Below are 20,867 nucleotides of genomic sequence, written 5' to 3'. Positions count from 1 at the left end.
AGGGCTGCAATGGAGAATTTTGGGGGCTATATAGCAAGAGGATGGGAAAGAGAAAGGGATTGGGACTTGTGTACCACCTTTTTGTAGTTTTGCAATCACACTCAAAGTGGTTTACATATAGGTGCTTCAAGCATTTTCCCTCTCTGTCCTGGTGGGCTCACAATCTATCTAAAGTACCTGGGGCAGTGGAGGATTAAGTGACTTGACCAAGGTCACAGGGAACAGTGTGAGGGTTTTAACCCACAACCTCAGGATTCCGCAGCAGTAGCTCTAACCACTGTTCTTCACTCTCCTCTAATACAATATCAGAAGTGAGCCAAGTAATAGAACAATGAAGCCATTCTGACATCACTGATGAGGTTAGCTCATAGACATTGGTGGACTGAGGCATTATGACATCAGGGGAAAGGGATTGGGACTTGCATATCGCCTTTTTGTATTTTTACAATCACACTCAAAGCAGTTTACATACAGGTACTTCAAGCATTTTCCCTATCTGTCCTGGTGGTCTCACATTCCATCTAATGTACCTGGGGCAGTGGAAGATTAAGTGACGCCCAGGGTCACAGAGAGCAATGCAGGGTTTGAGCCCACAATCTCAGGGTGCAGAGGATGTAGCTCTAATCACTGTGCCACACAAAGCAATTGATTTTCATACTTCAAAAAGGGTAATCTGCACAGTGTGGCAGGTACAACCCTAAATAAAAGCATAGCATGAGTATCCTTCCCAGTTATGCGTATTGTTATAGAATACCAGTATGCCTGATCTCCACACAACTGAGGCACAGACATTTGTGTCTGGTTTTAGCTGGCCTAAATGGGTGCGCCTAAAAGTTATATGATGCACAGGTGTTTAGTGTGATTCTAAATAAGGTATATGTATCTTGGAGAATTACGCTAAGGGCTGCTGTAGTCATCACTGATTCCATACAGTATATAGAATTAGGCCCTTAATGGTATTCCTCCTATAATGAAAAAATGGCAAAATATTACTATAATGAAAACAATGTCAAAATGGTACAAATGAGACGGCTGAGGGAAATATGATAGAAGTCTATAAAATATTCAGTGGAGTATCGAGTCTCCTATATCATATGGTATGATCCCCACACTACAATTAAAAAATAAGTGTGTTAAGTGGACATTATGGCACAGATGTGGGATGTAGTCCCTCTCTCACATCATGATAGATCAGGGGTCTCAAAGTCCCTCCTTGAGGGCCGCAATCCAGTCGGGGTTTTCAGGATTTCCCCAATGAATATGCATGAGATCTATATGCATGCACTGCTTTCAATGCATATTCATTGGGGAAATCCTGAAAACCTGACTGGATTGCGGCCCTCAAGGAGGGACTTTGAGATCTCTGTGATACATGATGGGGTATGCCAGGGGTGGGCAACTCCAGTCCTCGAGGGCCGGAATCCAGTCGGGTTTTCAGGATTTCCCCAATGAATATGCATGAGATCTATTTACATGCACTGCTTTCAATGCATATTCATTAGGGAAATCCTGAAAACTCGACTGGATTCCGGCCCTCGAAGACCGAAGTTGCCCACCCCTGGGGTATACCCTTTTCCTGTATTGCAGAGGTGATATGGTCTACCTGACACCCAGTTCTTCTGCTATGCCTAACTGCAATATACAGTATGCTACAGCATAGTGGACTACACTTGCAAAAGCTTGGAGACCAGTTTTATATAATGTCTCTTTTCGGCCATACGCTGGGTTAGAGTTCTACAAGTATTTGAATGCACCTTAAGGGAAGCCCCTGGTCAGATTGCAAACTTTATGAGAAAGGGAATTAAATTGTGCAGAAAAAGATCAATTTAAATGGGATGTTATGGAAGCCTAATTTCGGTGTCAGATCAAAAGCGCGCCGGGACAAAGGCGCGCCCAGACAATTGAGCGCAGCGCGCGCCGCTGCGCCGCTCTAAATTACTGTTTTTAGTGCTCCGACGGGGGGGCGTGGGGGGAACCCCCCACTTTACTTAATAGACATTGCACCGTGTTGTGGGGGCGTTGTGGGGGGTTGTAACCCCCCACAATTTACTGAAAACTTCACTTTTTCCCTGTTTTTAGGGAAAAAGTTCAGTTTACAGTAAAATGTGGAGGGTTACAACCCCCCAAACCCCCCATAACGCCGGCGCGATGTCTATTAAGTAAACTGGGGGGGTTCCCAACAAAACCCCCCGTCGGAGCCCCTAAAAACTGTAATTTAGAGCGGCGCGGCGGTGCGCGCTGCGCTCAATTGTCGGCGCGCGCTTTTGTCTTTCCCGCCGTTGTCTATGAACCCTAATTTCTGAATGACTAAAGCTGCATCTATCCTGCAAACAGGGTATTTTTTGATCCACAAAAGTTATTGGGCCAAGGTTAGACAAGCTAAATGCTGAATGGGTGCAGGGAATAGTTGTTGATCTTGTCAATCACAGATGGGCCCGGGAGTATTAGGACTTAATTTGGGGCTGTATTGTAACTATGTTTAATCTGCAGACGTCACTTACTAAATAAAATTGTGATTTGGAGGACTTTAGGCCTAGACTCTTTCAGTGGAAGCCAGGCTGTTTGATTTCCTAATATTGGTGGTGATTAAACTTATTGTTACTACTGTATTTGGAAAAATAATTCTACCCTTACAACATTTCAGCGGCTTAGAAAAGGTTTGGATAATTTCCTAAAATAAAAATCCATAAGCCATTGTCGGGCGGTTGGCTCTCAAAGGGACTGTGAGGATCTTCAGAAAGATCTAAATCAGCTGGAAACGTGGGCGATAAAGTGGCAGATGAATTTTAACATAGACAAATGCAAGGTGATGCATCTGGGAAAGAAAAACAAAGAACATGAATACAAGATGTCGGGGGTGATATTAGCCAAATGCAATCAGGAAAGGGATTTGGGGGTTCTTATAGACAGAACCCTAAAACCATCGGCTCAATGCGCAGCGGCGGCGAAGAAAGCAAATAGGATGTTAGGCATGATTAAGAAGGGGATCACGAGTAGGTCGGAAGATTTTATAATGCCACTTTACAGAACAATGGTCAGACCACACTTAGAATACTGTGTCCAACACTGGTCTCCATACCTTAAGAAGGATAAAATTCTGTTGGAGAGGGTGTAGAGGCGAGCTACAAAACTAGTCAAAGGCATGGAGAATTTAAGCTACAAGGAAAACTGGGACTGTTCACCCTCGAAAAGAGAAGACTGCGTGGGGATCTGATAGAAACTTTTAAAATATTAAAGGGATTTAATCAAATTGACCAGGAAGCAGCATTACTGACATTTTCAGATGTGACGCGGACAAGAGGTCATAGCCTAAAACTGAATGGCAGCAGGTTCAGGACAAATGTCAGGAAGTTCTGTTTCACACAAAGAGTGGTGGGCGCTTGGAATGCTTTCCCGGAGGAGGTGGTGGCAGAAAATACTGTGCTGGGTTTCAAACGCAAGTTGGATGCACACCTTGCAGATCATATTGAGGGATATGGGAAATCCGGGTCTCCAACAAGGAGCACCTAAATGGGCCTCCGCGTGTGCGGATCGCCGGACAAGATGGACCTTGGTCTGATCCGGTGAAGGCGTTTCTTATGTTCTTATTATTAAGGTGGACTTGGAAAATCCACTGCTTATTTCTAGGATAAGCAACATAAAAACTGTTTTGCTTTTTTGGGGGATCTTGCCAGGTACTTGTGGCCTGGATTGGCCACTGTTGGAAACAGGATAATCGGCTTGATGGACCTTTGGTGACACTTGTACTCTTATGATTTAGGTTATACGTGTTCTTAAAATGATAGTCAAAAGATTTGCCTGGATAACTTTGGAAGTTATCTTGACAAATATTCGTTTTTGAAAATTTCTCCCCACTAATCACTTAAATTGGCTGGACAAAATTTGGATGTTATCTAGAAGGCAATGTTGGAGTTATTCCAGGACTGTGGTTTGACTCTAGCTGGACAACTTTGGTTAGATCAAAGGGCTGTCTTAGAGTTAACCATACATCTTCGTCTGATTATCTTATTAACATTCAGTGGCATTTAAGACCTACTAAATATCCAGATAAGGTTATCTTGAGACTATCCAGTTAACCTTTTGGCTCCCCATGTTGCAGAACATTGGCTCCCTTGTCTTTAATTGGGGCAGTTTTCCTTTATTGGCACATGATTTTCATTCATGGGACCATTCTCCCTCCTTTATCCCTTCACCCTTCAAAGTGAACCCTTCAATATAAATGTACACAAGATGAAATAAATTGGATGTGGTTTTATTAAGAACATAAGAACTGCCATCTCCGGATCAGACTTTCGGTCCATCAAGTCCGGCGATCTGCACACGCGGAAACCCAGCCAGGTGTACACCTGGTGTAATTTTAGTCACCATATCCCTCTATGCCTCTCGTAAGGAGATGTGCATCTAGTTTGCTTCCTAGAACGGTGGATTCCACAATAACCTCCTCTGGGAGAGCATTCCAGGTGTCCACCATTCCTTGCGTGAAGCAGAACTTCCTGATATTTGTCCTGGACTTGTCCCCCCTTAGCTTCAGTCCAGGTCCTCTTGTTCATGTCACATTGGACATTGTAAATAATTTTATTTCCTGCTCTATTTTGTCGATTCCTTTCAGTATTTTGAAAGTCTCAATCATATCCCCTCGCAGTCTCCTTTTCTCAAGGGAGAACAATTCCAGTCTCTTAAGTCGTTCCTCGTATTCCAAGTTCTCCATACCTTTTATTAGCTTCGTTGCTCATCTCTGCACCCTCTCCAGCAGTTTTATATCCTTCTTTAAGTTGGGAGACCAATGTTAGACACAGTATTCCAAGTGTGGTCTGACCATTGCCCTATAAAGCGGCATTATAACTTTCTCCGATCTACTTGTGATTCCTTTTTTACCATGCCTAACATTCTATTTGCTTTCTTTGCCACTGCCGCACATTGTGCCGATGGTTTCAGGGTCCTATCTATCAGTACACCCAGGCCCTTTTCTTGTTCGCTCTTACCCAGAGTTGCACTTGACATTTTATACTCGTGTTCCTTGTTCTTTCTGCCTAAATGCATTACTTTGCACTTATTCACATTAAACTTCATCTGCCATTTCTCCGTCTATTTCTCTATAGAATCATAACATTATGCAAAATCCCTCACTCACCTGAGCTATACCATCTTCAACAATTAATTCCCCATTCTCCCGGTGGTCAGAGGATAATTATTAGCCATTTGTACTAGCAGAATGCTACCTCACAGTGGATCAGCCACAGATCAACCACTTTGGGCTCAGGCCCACCCAGGAGCAGCTTACCCTTGCAAGTGGCTGGTGGGGATCCCAAGCCTCACAAGCTAAAGATTCAGTGTTCACCCCCAGGACCTTTTTAGTGGACACACCATCTGGCTAACTTCTACCCACAGTCCTTTCTGTTTCACTCCCCCCCTGCCCATACCCCGGCGTATTTCTTCCCTTCTCACCGATAAGCCAGCATCACCTACAGTCTCTCATCATCTGCCCACCACCCTTTGCACATTTTAAAATTTATCAAGAGGTTTCCAGCAGAAAGTAGCAATTTGCACAAGTTGTTCATAACCAACCTCACAGTCTTCCCTCTTACACAATTTCCTTTTACACATAGCAAGGGTCATGTCAGAGGGAAGGCTCTAGGGTAGAGGTCTGCATGGGAAAGGGAATTGCGGGAATCCCGCGGGTCTCACGGGGACCCTACAGGGATCCCCTCCAGATCTAAAGGACTCCCACAGGGATCCCCCCCAGAGTCTATGGGACTCCCACGGGGATGAAACCGGGATTCCCGAGGCCTAGAAAGAAGATTAGTAGAAGATAGACAAAATGATGGAAAAACAAAATGTCCTACCAGCTACAGCAAGGGAGATGCTCATTTTGAGGGGGGTTAAGCTCAAAATGGGTGGCCCAGCCTCCTCTCAAGGTTATGCAGTACAAAATGAAGTACTTAATGAGTTTGTTTTGGGGTTTCCAGTTCAGTTTTGGCACATTTTTCTTATGCAACCATTGTCCTGAAAAGTGCCTCTCTCAATTCTGCTTTAAATGATTTTGATGCTGTATTGTTTGATTCTTTACTTATTGCTGCATTAAAAATCATTTGTGGATCTTGGAAGGACCTCACAAGTTACCTATGCCAGATGGTAGAACCAGATTTGTTTGCTCTACAGATATGAGATTTATATTACCAAAAAATCCAAATCTTTTAACAATAAATGGTTGACCCTGCAGTCACATGACCTAATGTCTATTCTAATTCTTTCCAGTGAAGTATGCATCTTTTATTTCTGTTCACTGTTATTTGTTTATATTGTATTTTATTGTTGGTTTAAATAAACTAAGAATTAAAAAAAAAAATCAAAACTGTCAGAAGTAATTGCTGCTTTTTATGGAGACATGTAATTTTTATGGGGGGGTCAAGTGGGAACAGAGGAGATTCCTTGTGGGGACGGAGGAGATTCTGGCGGGATACTGGCAGGGACGGGAGGGATTTCTGTCCCCGTGCAACTTTCTACTCTAGGGCTGGCTGTGAGCAGTGTGCCGGCAATCTCCAGAAGTAAAATTTTGAAAGGTTCACTGTGGAGGAGGGGGGAAGCAGTGGTGGTGATGATTGAGAGAACATGGAAGCTGCTGGATTATCATAGTGGGGGTGGGCTGGGCAAAAGAGAGAGAGAAAATGTAATGCCCCCTACTTTGGGCTTAGGCTTAACCAAAATTGGCACTCTTACTATGTCATTGTCCAGCTGGGTACTGCCATATCATTAACTAGGGATCTGTGAACTGGCTTGGTACCACTATGTCCATATAGAGCAGGGATCTCAAAGTCCCTCCTTGAGGGCCACAATCCAGTCGGGTTTTCAGGATTTCCCCAATGAATATGCATTGAAAGCAGTGCATGCACATAGATCTCATGCATATTCATTGGGGAAATCCTGAAAACCCGACTGGATTGCAGCCCTCAAGGAGGGACTTTGAGACCCCTGATATAGAGAGTCTGATGCAGAAAGCTAGGGCAGATGGATGCACACAGTTGGTATGGTCCTACACACAATTTTCTGCACAAAACTTTGTGACAGACACCAGAGTACAGCAAACAAAAAAAATCAATGATAATGAGACTATTTTACTCCCATTCAAAGAGCTGTTACAGAAGACTTTAAACAAGGACAACACAAGAACTTGAATAACAGGTCTGAGAAGACATATGTGTAGAAGGGTTAAGAACAAAAGAGTTACCATTACTGGGACAGACCGAAGGTCCATCAAGCCTAGAATCTTATTTCCAACAGTGGCCAACCCAGGTTACTAGTACATGGCAAGATCCTAAGGAGTAAAACAGATTTTATGATGGTTATCCTAGGATTAAGCTGTGAATTTTCCCAAGTCCATCTTAATAATGGCTTATGGACTTTTCTTTTAGGAAATGATCCAAACCTTTTATAAACCCTGCTAAGCTAACAGTTTTCACCATATTCTCCGGCAATAAATTCCAGAGTTTAATTACACATTGAGTGAATAAATATTTTCTTTGATGTGTTTTAAATATACTATTTAGCTTGTTCTTCTGCCCTATTCCTCTTGATCCAAGAGGTGACCTCCCATTCCCATGGTATCACCTAAAAAAATTCCCTGGTAGTCTAGTAGCCCTCCTCCATCATTGCCCCCCTCCCCCAACCCTAGAGATGTCTCCTTCTGACAGTCACAAAAAATTATCTGATGATCAAGTGCCTCCTCCCCCATATCTCTAATAGGAGGCAAAAGTGATACCCTCTTGCTTGTCTCTATGCTACAGTCTTCCAAAATGGAATTGCCTGTTACCAGGTGGTGAATCCTGGGACATACTATTTGGGCTCATTCTGCAAAACAAGTGAAATTTTCTCTTATTTTGTAGACTCCTCCCATGTGATCACATAAGGAAAAAAAAATTTCCTTGTTTGGCAGAATGACCTCATGCAGTGAGTTCCACTCGGTACCACACTGGATCAAATGTTGTCATTTTGAAACATGGCAGTATGAAGGCAGATGCAAGTGGACATTGCTCTTGCCTCCTGATAAAGGTTCATAGAGGATGGGTCTATTAGACTACCAAGTAAATTTTGAGGGCCTGTCAGAGGGGAGATCAAGGGGTTGTCTCTAGTGTCAAGGGGGTAGATGTGGATCCACTATACCACTAGGGATTTTCTACGGTGTGAGAACAGGGGAAAGGCTAGGGGTTGGGGCTTCTGGGGTCCACATGGGGGATCAGGTGAATTGGAGGGTCTCCTAAAATAGCAATAATCTTTTTGAGGGAAGAGAATGGAGGTGACCTGAAGGCAGAGGCAGTGGCCTTTTTTTAACATAAGAACATATGAAATGCCTTCACCGGATCAGACCTTGGTCCATCTAGTCCGGCGACCCGCACATGCGGCGGCTATGCTAAGTGTTGCCTGTTGAAGATCCATATCCCGCAATGTGATTTGCAAGAAGGTGTGCATCCAACTTGCTCTTGAATCCCAGAATGGTAGTTTCCATCACAACCTCCTCCGGGAGAGCATTCCAAGTGTTCACCACTCGCTGTGTGAAAAAGAACTTCCTGATATTTGTCCTGGACCTGTTGCCCCTCAGTTTCAGTTTCTCCCTTCATGTCAGCCAATCATTTCTCATACACTTACTGGAAGGAAGACATTTTGCTCTTCAGCAGAACAAATGACTGCATATTGCAGTGGAGGTGTTCAGTGTTTTGTTTGTTTGGGTTTTTTTGACACTGCACTTGTTTTATCATCAAGCAAAGAAGAACCCAACAGTTGCACAATAAAATGTTAAAACTAAAAGTGAAAAAAAGTACTGCAGGGAGGATGTTTGCTTGAGGATCACATTCATTTTGCCATCGGACACGTTGGCTCAAACTACTTGCATTATATCAACTTTGCTACCTTCTTTGGACCCTGGAGGAAGACATAGTAGCCGAAACATGGACCGTGTCAGGTCCTTACCACCTCATGCACATGTGGATTTTGTTAATTGAATGTATTACTGCATCATTGGTTGAATAAACAACTGTATTGGGAACATCCTTTCCAAAGTATTTTTTTTGTTTTGTTTTCACTTTTCATGTTTTATCATGGCAGTAATTTGTGGGCTATTTGCATATTGCACTGGCAAGCAAAAATCGTATATTCAGCTTGCAATAGAACCAAGCCAAAATGACTCGGGTATGTGAAAACCACTAATAATCAACAATACACTTTCACAAGAATGGATAATCAAAAGGGTACTGTAATAGTATTGGAACGTGAGCACATAGACCAATCTTAATGGAGGAAAAAAGGCCTCAGACAGGGGCCCGCCCACCTCCACAATGGTGGAATAACGGTGTTCGAGCGGTCACTTCACTGGCCAGAAACCTCCTAGTAAAAGTGGTTCAAGCAAAGTGCTAGTTTCCAATTCTTTTGAAACTTTAGTGTAGAATAGAAGACAAAAAACCTTATCTTTCTTTCATCAAGATCGGTACACCAACGGTGACCAGTGTTTCACTATAAAGCTGCCTCAGGGTGTAACAAATCCGATCCCACTTTAAATCGGACGCCAACAGTGTCTCAGAGATCTTTGGATTACAGTACCCTTTTGATTATCCATTCTTGTGAAAGCAGCTTGCAATAGAAGCCATGCACTAAGGCCATCAGCGCTCGAATCTAACACAAGCTTTCTGCATTGGCCCCAGAATAAGGTCAAATGGTTTTTGACACTATTTTCTAGCAATTGGGTGATAGAAATAAGGCCAGTGCAAATACTCCAAACTATAAACACAATGCCTGCTGACAAAGTTCCTGGAGGAAAAGTCCATAGTCTGTTATTGAGAAAGACATGGGGAAAGCCACTGATTGCCCTATATCGGTAGCATGGAATGTTGCTACTCCTTGGGTTTTGGCCAGGTACTAGTGACCTGGATTAGCCACCATATGAACAGGCTACTGGGCTTGATGGACCATTGGCCTGACCCAGTAAGGCTATTCTTATGTTCTTTTTTTTGTAATGCCCTAAATCAGTGGTCGCAAACTCAAACCCTTTGCAGGGCCACATTTTGGATTTGTAGGTACTTGGAGGGCCGCAGAAAAAAACAGTTAATGTATTATTAAAGAAATTGCAGTTTTGTATGAGGTAAAACTCTTTATAGTTTATAAATCTTTCCTTTTGGCTAAGTCTTAATAATAATAATATTGTAATTTATAGCTAAAGAGACATATGATCAAGAACCTATATGATTATGATAAACATACCGAGGGCCTCAAAATAGCACCTGGTGGGCCGCATGTGGCCCCCGGGCCGTGAGTTTGAGACCACTGTCCTAAATACTCCTCTTTAACCCTGCCCCATCCCCTCTTCCTCCACCTCCTTGCCCTCCCTGTCCAATCACCACTTCTCTCCCTGGATATATTTAATTTTTAATATATAACTACACGTGAACCTCACTCCCTCAAATCCCCTTCATTTTAATCCCCTCTCATCCACCATCAAGCAACAATGGAATCAAAGCTCTGTCACCTCCCTCTCGCTTAGAACTGAAAACCACACAAGCTTTTTATAAGCCATTGCAAAAAAGAATAACAATTATTTAATTATACTAAGGGCTCCTTTTACAAAAGTGCACTAGCGTTTTTAGCACACGCACAAGATTAGTGCGTGCAGCATAAAAATTACCACCTGCTTAAAAGGAGGCGGTAGGGGCTAGTGTGCATGGCATTTTAGCGCGTGCTAAAACCTCTAGCGCACCTTTGTAAAAGGAGCCCTAATTTAGTACAAACTTTGGTTTCCTATTATCAAGCCACATTAGGATTTTTTTTTATCACTGGCCGCTGCAGTAAAAGCTCTAATGAGTATCAGAGCTTTTATCACAGAGGCCGACAATTAAAAAAAATAAAATAAAAAAAAATCCTAATGCGGCTTGATAAAAGGGGGTCTCTATTTTTGCAATAGCAGCTATTCTGAGGAAAAAATTTGCAAAGGAGAAATATATATTTGAAAATTTTATCCAGTGGCACAAAATGGAAGAAAACCTTTATTACATCTAGCCCAAAATGAGGGTAATGTCTGTCAATTTCTAACACGTCTTCAATCATATTTCAAAGTATTGTACAAAGCATAAAATTAAACTTACAACATATGACAAGTTAATAAATTATATTAACATAAACACACTGTTAATATTCAAAAGCCATGGTTAGCCCTTACCGTATTTGCCGGTGTATAGGGCGCACATTTTTTCCCCCTCAAAATACGGGATGTGCCTTATGCGCCGGTAATCAAAATTATGAGTTGGAATTTCAGTCAGTCTAAAACTTCTGGTTTATATTAATATACCGTCACGTTGTTTCTGTGTTCTCTTGGACACCTTGAGGTCTCATAAGTATGCACTGCGCACCCGCATCAAACTGTTTCTGCTCGCTCTCGGAGGCTGTGAAATCTCACAAGTACGCACTGTACACACTGTACGCACTGTACACGGGCGTCACATTGTTTCTTCTCTCTCTTGGACCTAAAAGGTACCTAATTACAGTGTTCCCTCGTTACATTTTTTTTGTAGACATAAATAACTATAAAATTATTAAAACAAATCATTATGGAAATTCATAAAAACATGTAGAAAATTATTTTTTTTCTTAAAAATGTGTATAAAAAAGGGGCTGCATCCTTTATACCGGCAAATACGGTATTTTAAACATCAGCCACAGCATTAAAATTGTGCGCTTTTTTTTTTACTGCCGTGATCCACAGAAGCAGCGGTGCAGAATATATGTACTGATGATTGGGACTAGCTGTGTGGATAGTGGATTCTATCAGTTAAATGATTTTGAATATCCAGCCCATACATGATATCCCTTAACCCAATCAATACATCAAACAATATAGCAAAGGGTATCGTGCATGAAGCACAAAATTCAAGCTGCCTTTAAATTAGTTCATACCAAAAGCTGATCTAAAGGCCAGGTCTTAACAATTTTTTTCTAATTGGACAAATCATTTATTTTTTATTTTTATTTTTTTTATAAATCTTTATTCCTTTTCAAAAATTACAACAAGTGTATAACATTCATTCAGAAATACCTTAATTCATCCCTTGACATTCTTATTTGTATTACTCCAAATAAATAATTATATAAGAAGCCCACCCCTCCCGCCCATATACCAATAAATAACAATTATCAATTATTATCCTTCAGAATCCCACCCCCTTATCTTATTCAATACTTTGGTGTTTAAGATGTCTGATCATTTTTAAGCCTGGCTTGCAAGGACAGGGCATTCCATAGTAGGGGCAGGAAATAATAGGCACGCACAGGCCAAACATTTTCATCTTATTTAGGGGTCCTTTTTGTTACGGTGCGCTAACCGATTTAGTGTGCGCTAAAGATTAGCACACGCTAAATGCTAAGGTGCCCATTATATTCTATGGGTGCCTTAGCCTTTAGCGCACGCTAATCGATTTAGCATGCACCTTAGTAAAGGAGGGGGGTTAGTTTCTTGTGCCCTGTATATGATTTTTGCTTTGATTTTTTTAATTTTTATTTTGGTACTCTTTATTGATTGATGATGTATGCTATTAAGCAATAATACACACTATTGGCAACATGGGAAAAACACTTCTTTTTTTTTTTTTGCCTTCCCTTTGTTTTGGCTTAAAAATGACATTTTCCTTTCCTTCAAATGAATACACACCCTAGAAAATAAGAAACTGCATATTTTTGAGGGCATATGAGTGAGCTGTTCTAACGGTTCATAGACAACGCCGCGAAAGACAAAGGCGCGCGCCGACAACTGAGCACAAGACGGAGGCGCGGGCCAAAGAAAATTACAGATTGTAGGGGCTCCGACTGGGGGTTTTGTTGGGGAACCCCCCCAGTTTACTTAATAGACATCGCGCCGGCATTATGGGTGGTTTGGGGGGTTGTAACCCTCCACATTTTACTGTAAACTTAACTTTTTCCCTAAAAACAGGGAAAAAGTGAAGTTTTCAGTAAGATGTGAGGGGTTACAACCCCCCACACCCCCCACAACACCCCCACAATGCGGCGCGATGTCTATTAAGTAAAGTGGGGGGTTCCCCCCCACGCCCCCCCGTCGGAGCCCTAAAAACAGTAATTTTGTGTGGTGTGCGCCTCCGCGCTGCGCTCAATTGTCTGGGCGCACCTTTGTCACAGCGCGCTTTTGACCTGACACCATTCTAACAGAAGGAATTGTTTATATCTAAACTGATGGACTTTAATATATGGTATGACCATATACTGAAGGCATAACAAGTGGCTTATATTAAGTACTTCAAATGTCAGAAGAAGACCTTTAGATGTGTATGCACCAGAATATAAGGAAAGAGTGCAATTTAAACAATACGAGGCTATTATTTAATACACATCCCAGAAAAGGTTCTTGTCACCCTATTCTGGATGGCTTGCAGTCTACAAATGGATTTTACTGGGAAGTTAAGTGCCATCGACTCATGCTCAAGTCCTAGCGACGTGATGAATTACAGATCTAAAAAGAGACTAGTTTGGTGCAAGTCCGCTAAGGTTTTCCAGCGTCATCGCCAGGGTTGTTTTTAACATTTCTAGCCATCTAGTGAAACATATTGACAGTGGTGCAGTGGTTAAAGCTACAGCCTCAGTACCCTTGTGACCCTGGGCAAGTTACAGAATCCTCCCATTGCCCCAGGTGCATTAGATAGATTATGAGCCCGTCAGGACAGACGGGGAAAAATGCTTGAGTACATGAATAAATTCATATAAACCAGTGGTCTCAGATGCGCGGCCCGGGCACCACATGCGGTCCATCAGGTACTATTTGAGGCCCTCGATATGTTTATTATAATCACAAAAGTAAAATAAAACAGTTTCTTGGTCATATGCCTCTTTAGCCATAAATTACAATGTTATGATTAAAACTTAACCAAAAAGGACAAATTTATAAACTAAAAAGAGTTTTACCTCATGCAAAATTGTCATTTCTTTAATAAGACATTAACTATTTTTTTTCTGAGGCCCTCCAAGTACCTACAAATCCAAAATGTGGCCCTGCAAAGGGTTTGAGTTTGAGACCACTGTTGTAAATGATTCTGAGCTCCCCTGGGAGTACAGTAAAGAAAACTGAATAAATAAATAGTATGAAAAGTTTCAGCTTCTGATAACCAGAGCTGGTATTGTGACATCACAATGCCTCATTCCACCAATGCCCGAGAGGCAGCCTCATCAGTGATGTCACAATGGCTTGATTGTCCTATACTTGGCTCACTTTTACTACATTATGATTTCTAGAGTGGTGCAATGCTTACAGCTACAGCACCCTGAAGTTGTGGGTTCAAACCCACGCTGCTCCTTGTGACCCTGGGCAAGTCACATAACCCCCCACCCCCGGTACATTAGATAGATTGTGAGCCCACCAGGACAGAAAGGGAAAAATGTTTCAGTATCTGAATAAATTCATGTAAACCTTTCAGAGCTCCCCTGGGAGAATGATAAAGAAAATTGAATGAATGAATGAAAGAAAGAAAAAAAAAAAAGAAAGAAAGGTGGTTTTCAACCCGAGGCCACTTGGCTAGTCAGGTTTTCAAGATATCCACAATGAATACACATGAGAGAGATTTGCATGCAGTGGAGGAAGTGCTTTCTAACAACATCTCAGGCATATTTATTTATCTTATTTTATTGTATCCTTTATTGTATATTTAATGTATATTTCTCTGTAAACCGCTTAGAACTTAACGGATTTAGTGGTATATAAGAAATAAATAACATAACATAACATAACATAACATATTCCTTGTGGACATCCTGAAAACCTGACTGACCAGGCAGTTCCTAAGGACTGGGTGGAAAGCCACAGGTCTAGACCAAGGGTGGGTAAGCACAGTCCTCGAGGGCCACAACCCACTCAGATTTCCACAATGAATATGCATGAGCTTCATTTGCATGTACCACTTCCACTGTATGCAAATAGATCTCATGCATATTCATTGTGGAAATCTTGACAATCCAACTGGGTTGCAGTTGATGAGGATCGTGACTGCCCACCTCTGATTTAGACTATCATTGAACGAAGGATGTCAGAATTCATGCAAGGGCACAGTGTTTACTATTTTTTTTTTTTCAAAGAAAAAAGGCACTCCTTGAGATGTTGAAACTATTCATATCTAATTTAAATCCTTGATCCACTGTAAGTCCCCAAAATGCCAACAAACACAACACTTTCCAAAACCAAAAAGGAATGAAGCGTATCATCTGGGGCTTTTCCCACCCACAGATCTGTTTTATTTGGCGTCAAAAAGACATTATTCCTAGACAAAATATATTCCAGACCCTTATTAATATTTGTAGTAGACCAGCTGACTATTAATTCTAAAGGATTCCTCTACAGATGCTCTATAAAATGATGCAAATATTTGGAACAGTTAATAGCTGAAATTCTTGAGCTCTTGGAATTTTTTTCTTTCCATAGGCCAAGTGCTTTTCAATATTGATCTATAAAAATTAGCAGGCATAGATGAAACATCAACAATTACTTTGCCTCTTGTACATAAAGTGTGGAAGAGATTTTCCTGCGTTGTTGCCATTGGTCTGTTTGCACATGGCCCTCCATCTAGTGAAACATATTATTGCACTTTTCCGTCTTGTCTGGCAACTCTGCGTTCCCTTTTTTCTAATCGCATCCTTAATTCAGGTCCCTTAACTGCAACCGCCACTGCCCAAAATAAAAAAATGTGGAGAATGCAAACAGCCTTCTATTGTCCGGAAGGATGAGAGCGTAAGAGCAGCGTTCCTTATCGCAGGGCTGCAGCTCTGCAATTCATTGCCGTGATAAAAGTGCTTGAGCGTAAAAAAAAACATCACAACACAAGCACAATGCCCAAAATGGCTTAAGATTCGACGTCAGCTTCAACAAAAACTAATCAATCAATACATGCTGAAATATTAGGAATCCAGCTCTTAAAGGGAATATTTAACCCCTTTCCCTGGAGACAAAGAGAAAACTTTCAGAGGGAGGACAGCAAGGAAGGAAGGAAGAACTTTTGCAGTGTGAATTAGAAAGCTATCTGCTTCCTGAAAAGACAGGGAATGCAATTGGAGCAATTTCTTACGCTTTCAGATGGAGTCTTTTTTTTTTTTTAAATGGAAAAAATAGCAAATGCAATTCCCCGGCCACACAGAGGAAAATTCAGATTGTTTAATGAAAATTATTAATACCCAGAAACAAAATTGAGTGTTCAGTGTGTTTTTCAGTTTTAAGGCATGTTAATCACTATTGAACGAGTTATTTTCTTCCTGTTTTAAACGAGTCTCTCTGATTTTAGCTCATAGGATTATTCCAATTTTATTGCAGATTAACTTTATCTACTTTGGCAAAATGAGGCTAAGTACTTCAGTCTATTGTATGCTGCACGATTGTGCTAAACTTCATCCACTGAACTGTACGTACCTAAAGATTTTTTTTTTGTCTTTTTATGTATACAGTACATCACTCCCGATAGCAGTGCTTACAAATCTTTTTTGTGGCCACGACCACAGGATCACAGCCAAATAAAACTGTGTGACCCCTGATTCCCCCCCCCGCCCCCTCCCTCCGAGATACAGCATAATGATGTATCTATGGAAAACCCACCCAGGTCAAAACTCCAGTGCAGGTTTTGTGATCCTATTTGGGGTCTTGACCCTCAGTTTGGAAAGTTCTGCCCAACAGTAATATGCTATGGGAAAAAGCCACACTCAAACTTCTGGATTTAAGTGAAGTATATATAAATATTTTATGACTGTAGAGAACAAAATTCTTGTCTGTACAATCCATATACACAAAGCATATAGTTAAGGCTACAAAGGACTGATACGCTTGCAAACTGATTCTCCAAATTATTATGATTTTCTCTGCATATCCTGTCATTTTCAGTGTTGAAATCCCCCTGATTGCTAAACAGTGCTGGTTTTGTTTCTAGTCTATAAAGCAGTCTATAAAGCATCTCAGAAATTCAAATGTGTGCATGTTTCTGTCTCTGTGCATTTGTATTTGACAGAGTGTAATTTAATTTATTAAATACAGCTTTACCTTTATGCTCTGTGAACTAAGGGGGTCCTTTTATCAAGCCGCGCTAGCGGGGTTAGCGCGTCGGAGATTTCATTACGCGCTAACCCCTGCGGCCGGCTAAAAAACGAATGCCTGCTCAATGTAGGCATTAGCGGCTAGCGTGGCAGGCGGTTTAACGTGCGGTATTACGTGCGTTAAACCCCTACCGCAGCTTGATAAAAGGACCCCTTAGTTCACAATTTACAAGGGTGATTTGAAAAGTTTGGTAAAAAAGCAAGTTAAACTGGGCTATACACCCAGTCCAGTGAGTTTCCAGTTTTTTCATAAGCTATTTTTCCTAAAAAAAAAACAAACATCAACTTGGAAATTCAGTGGACTGAGTTTAACTTGCTTTTTTACCGAATTTTTCAAACTACCCTCCTATAAATCAATTTCTAGTCTTTCACTATGTCTTCCATAAACAAAGTCTGAGCAGGGAATACCTGCTGAGATGACTGAGAAAAATTATATTACTTAAGAGGAATTCTTGAGTTTAACATTGCTAAAGTTTTTGACAGCATCGGGATGAACTGAAATAATAAATTAAAACAAGAAAAAAATAAAAAATCATTCATTTAGCAAACGAGATATTTGCTCTGAAGTGGCGTCTTGGAAGATCAGAGCACAGATGTGTGGATGCCGTCAATCAAACACACAAAATCCAGCATTCACACTTAAAACTGGTAATTACAAGGAACTAGAAAGCCAACAAACACGCTTCAGGTGGTGTTTCTCTATTGCAGTCACAAATTTTTTAATTACATTTAAAGATACTAACTCCTGATAAGTCAGAAAAAAGTCTCACACAAAAAAAAAGTCTACAAAGTTGGCTAGTTCTATTAGAAGAGACCTCAAAAATTTGTTTTCTAACTTTCATTTCTACATAACTGCCTGGATTTATGCCCTGACCGCATCTATTTATCCATGATAATTAGAAATCACAGTAAAGACAGGTACACAGAATACATTCCCTGTACTATAATCTCTATTCTGTATGCCTGTCGTTTCACCAAGAAGTCCAAATGGCCTTTAAAGATATCACACCTAAGAGTCAAATACTATTTCTGTGAATAGTAATATAGAACAAAATCTAAATGCATCCTACTTACAAGCTGAAGAGTGCATTGTACCAGGATGAGTGACAGGGGGTGAAGGTGCTTCATTCTGGTCCCGAGTCTAGGAGATGATTTCCTTTATTTGGATCTTGCACATATCCAGTTTGGGGGGCAGAACCCAGTCCAAGGACATGCCACTGTGATTACCTTAATCAAAACATAAACAGTAAAAAAACAAACAAAAAAACCCCCCCTCAAATACAATGCTCTGTGCTTCTCAACACAGCACTACAATCATTACACTATTTAGATGCGAACTGCTAACGGGATCCACTGACACATTATACTTCCATGCATTACCTCGGAAAGGCTCAGCCTGAGATTCCTAGTAGACCCTCCAGCTCTCTCTCCGTAGCATCAGTGAAATGGACCCAAGGTCTCCAAGGGAACACAACGGGGCTCTTCTCTTTTCCTTTTCAGTAAACAAAGCCTTCATTAACTACATGCCATCTTCAAGGATTCCCCTTTTATCCTCATTTTCTGCAGGTTTCCCTGCACCCCGTTCAGGATGCTCGCATTTCTTCTCGTGCTTCAGGACCTCTGTGCTGTCCTCTGTCGTGTGTGGGAGAGTTCTGTGCACTGGCTGTTGTCTGAGGGAGTGTGGCTGCTGGAACTGTGCCCCGTGGAATTCTGTGGTGTGAAATTTCTGGTCTCCGGGGAGGAGGGGGGTTGCAGATCCGATTGTGCAGAAGTTGTATATCTAAGATAAGGATCTTGGGGACTGTCTGTTTGTCCAAAAGACAAATTGAAGGTGCGTGGATTGTGATCCTGCCAGGACAGATAGGGAAAATACTTAAGAGAATCTGATTACTATTCAATGTATTGTAAACCGCTTTGGGTGATTCTCTTCATGAAAAAGGCGGTTAGTAAATCTAAATTAATAAAAATAATAGATCTATGCAGAGAGATCATGGACGTGTTTATGTCACAGATGAGTCATTTCAAATCCTAATACTAGCCACTACTTTTTACCACTTCCTTAATGGGATATATTATGCAACAAAACCAAAATATAAGCCCCATGGCTGAATGTCTTTTAAAATGAAATTTATTGAAAAATTAAGTTGTAAAATCTGCTATATATATATATATAAAAATCCCTGAAAAGGAAAACACTCTTTAAAAATACTGCACACATCAGTAAGCAAACTGTACTGTATATTCCATAATATTTAACCTAATCAGTAATATTTTGTCTAATTCCTTTCTAATCTCAAGATATTGATCTTGTATGTTTCTCGTGCAAGTGTGGCATGGAGATGGCTGCTTCTGTGGGTTTTCATCTTGGTTCCATATTTGGTTGTAGGTCCATCAAAGGTTCTGGTCCAGTGTTTGAAAGGAAGCCAGCCAACATCTTGATGAATTGTTGATACCAATGCAAGCTGCTCTGGGTGCAAGGATTGGCCATTGCAGTTTGCTTGGATTACACTCGATGATTGCAATCTGATATTCTAGTTGACATATTTAGAAGGAGCTCAGTGTTAACCTGTAGCGCCAAAAACAACACCGAAGCTGATGATACCTTATGGACATGCGGATTAGAGAATGACACGGGGACACGTTTTTATTTCCATTTTCCCGTCCCATCCCGGCGAGTTCTTTTCCTGTCCCTGCCCCATTCCTGCAAGCTCTGTGCTCATCTGCACAAGCCTCAAACACTTTAAAATCCTAAGTAGCAACATTCTAGAGCTCAGATTTTGATGTCATAATGTCTCATTCCACCAATGCCTAAGCTCCTTCCTCATCTGCATAAGCCTCAAAAACTTTTAAATCCTAAGTAGCAACATTCTAGAGCTCAGATTGTGATGCCATAATGCCTCATTCCTCCAATGCCTAACCTCTGTCCTCATCTGCACAAGCCTCAAACACTTTTAAATCCTAAGTAGCAATATTCTAGAGCTCAGATTGTGATGTCATAATGCCTCATTCCTCCAATGCCTAACCTCTGTCCTCATCTGCACAAGCCTCAAATTCTTTTAATAATAATAATAATAATAATAATAACTTTATTTTTGTATACCGCCATACCCAGGGAGTTCTAGGCGGTTCACATCAATTAAACAAAATTTAATAAGAAATTACAGTAAACTATATTTACAAGTAATGAAGATATTGGAACAAAATTTAACAAGAAATTACAATTGATCATAGTTACAATTGATCATAATTACAAGCAATGACGTGATGAAGGTGAGCATGCGAGGGGGGGATTGAGTAGGTCATTGGAGTTAGTGAGATGGGGGAGATCAAAAAGAGGGGGGTACCGGGAGAGTTGAGTCGTTTGAGGGAGGGGTGAGAGAAATGGAAGAGCTCAGATTGTGATGTCATAATGCCTCATTCCACCAATGCCTCTGTTCTCATCTGCACAAGCCTCAAACACTTTAAAATCATAAGTAGCAACATTCTAGAGCTCAGATTGTGATGTCATAATGCCTCATTCCTCCAATGCCTAATCTCTGTCCTCATCTGCACAAGCCTCAAACACTTTAAAATCATAAGTAGCAACATTCTAGAGCTCAGATTGTGATGTCATAATGCCTCATTCCACCAGTGCCTAATCTCTATCCTCATCTGCACAAGCCTCAAACACTTTAAAATCATAAGTAGCAACATTCTAGAGCTCAGATTGTGATGTCATAATGCCTCATTCCACCAATGTCTAAGTTCCGTCCTCCTCTGCACAA

General features: G+C 41.1%; 1 protein-coding gene across 1 annotated transcript in view; it reads right to left on the bottom strand.

Annotated features, from left to right (window-relative positions):
* Positions 1 to 18,728, bottom strand: part of NXPH2 (neurexophilin 2) — an 85,567-nt gene extending 66,839 nt beyond the window's left edge. The window contains exons 1-2 of the mRNA XM_033946723.1: positions 18,484 to 18,728; positions 18,178 to 18,330 (exon numbers count right to left, since the gene is read on the bottom strand). Coding sequence (XP_033802614.1) covers positions 18,178 to 18,231 — 54 coding nt within the window. The 5' untranslated portion in view covers positions 18,232 to 18,330; positions 18,484 to 18,728. The remainder of the gene's footprint in view (positions 1 to 18,177; positions 18,331 to 18,483) is intronic.
* Between the last annotated feature and the right edge of the window lie 2,139 nt (positions 18,729 to 20,867).

The sequence above is a fragment of the Geotrypetes seraphini genome, chromosome 5 (genome assembly GCF_902459505.1).
Source record: "Geotrypetes seraphini chromosome 5, aGeoSer1.1, whole genome shotgun sequence".
NCBI classification, from domain to species: Eukaryota; Metazoa; Chordata; class Amphibia; order Gymnophiona; family Dermophiidae; genus Geotrypetes; species Geotrypetes seraphini.
Note: the sequence above shows the minus strand (reverse complement) of the source record. Positions and strands in the feature narration are given on the sequence as shown.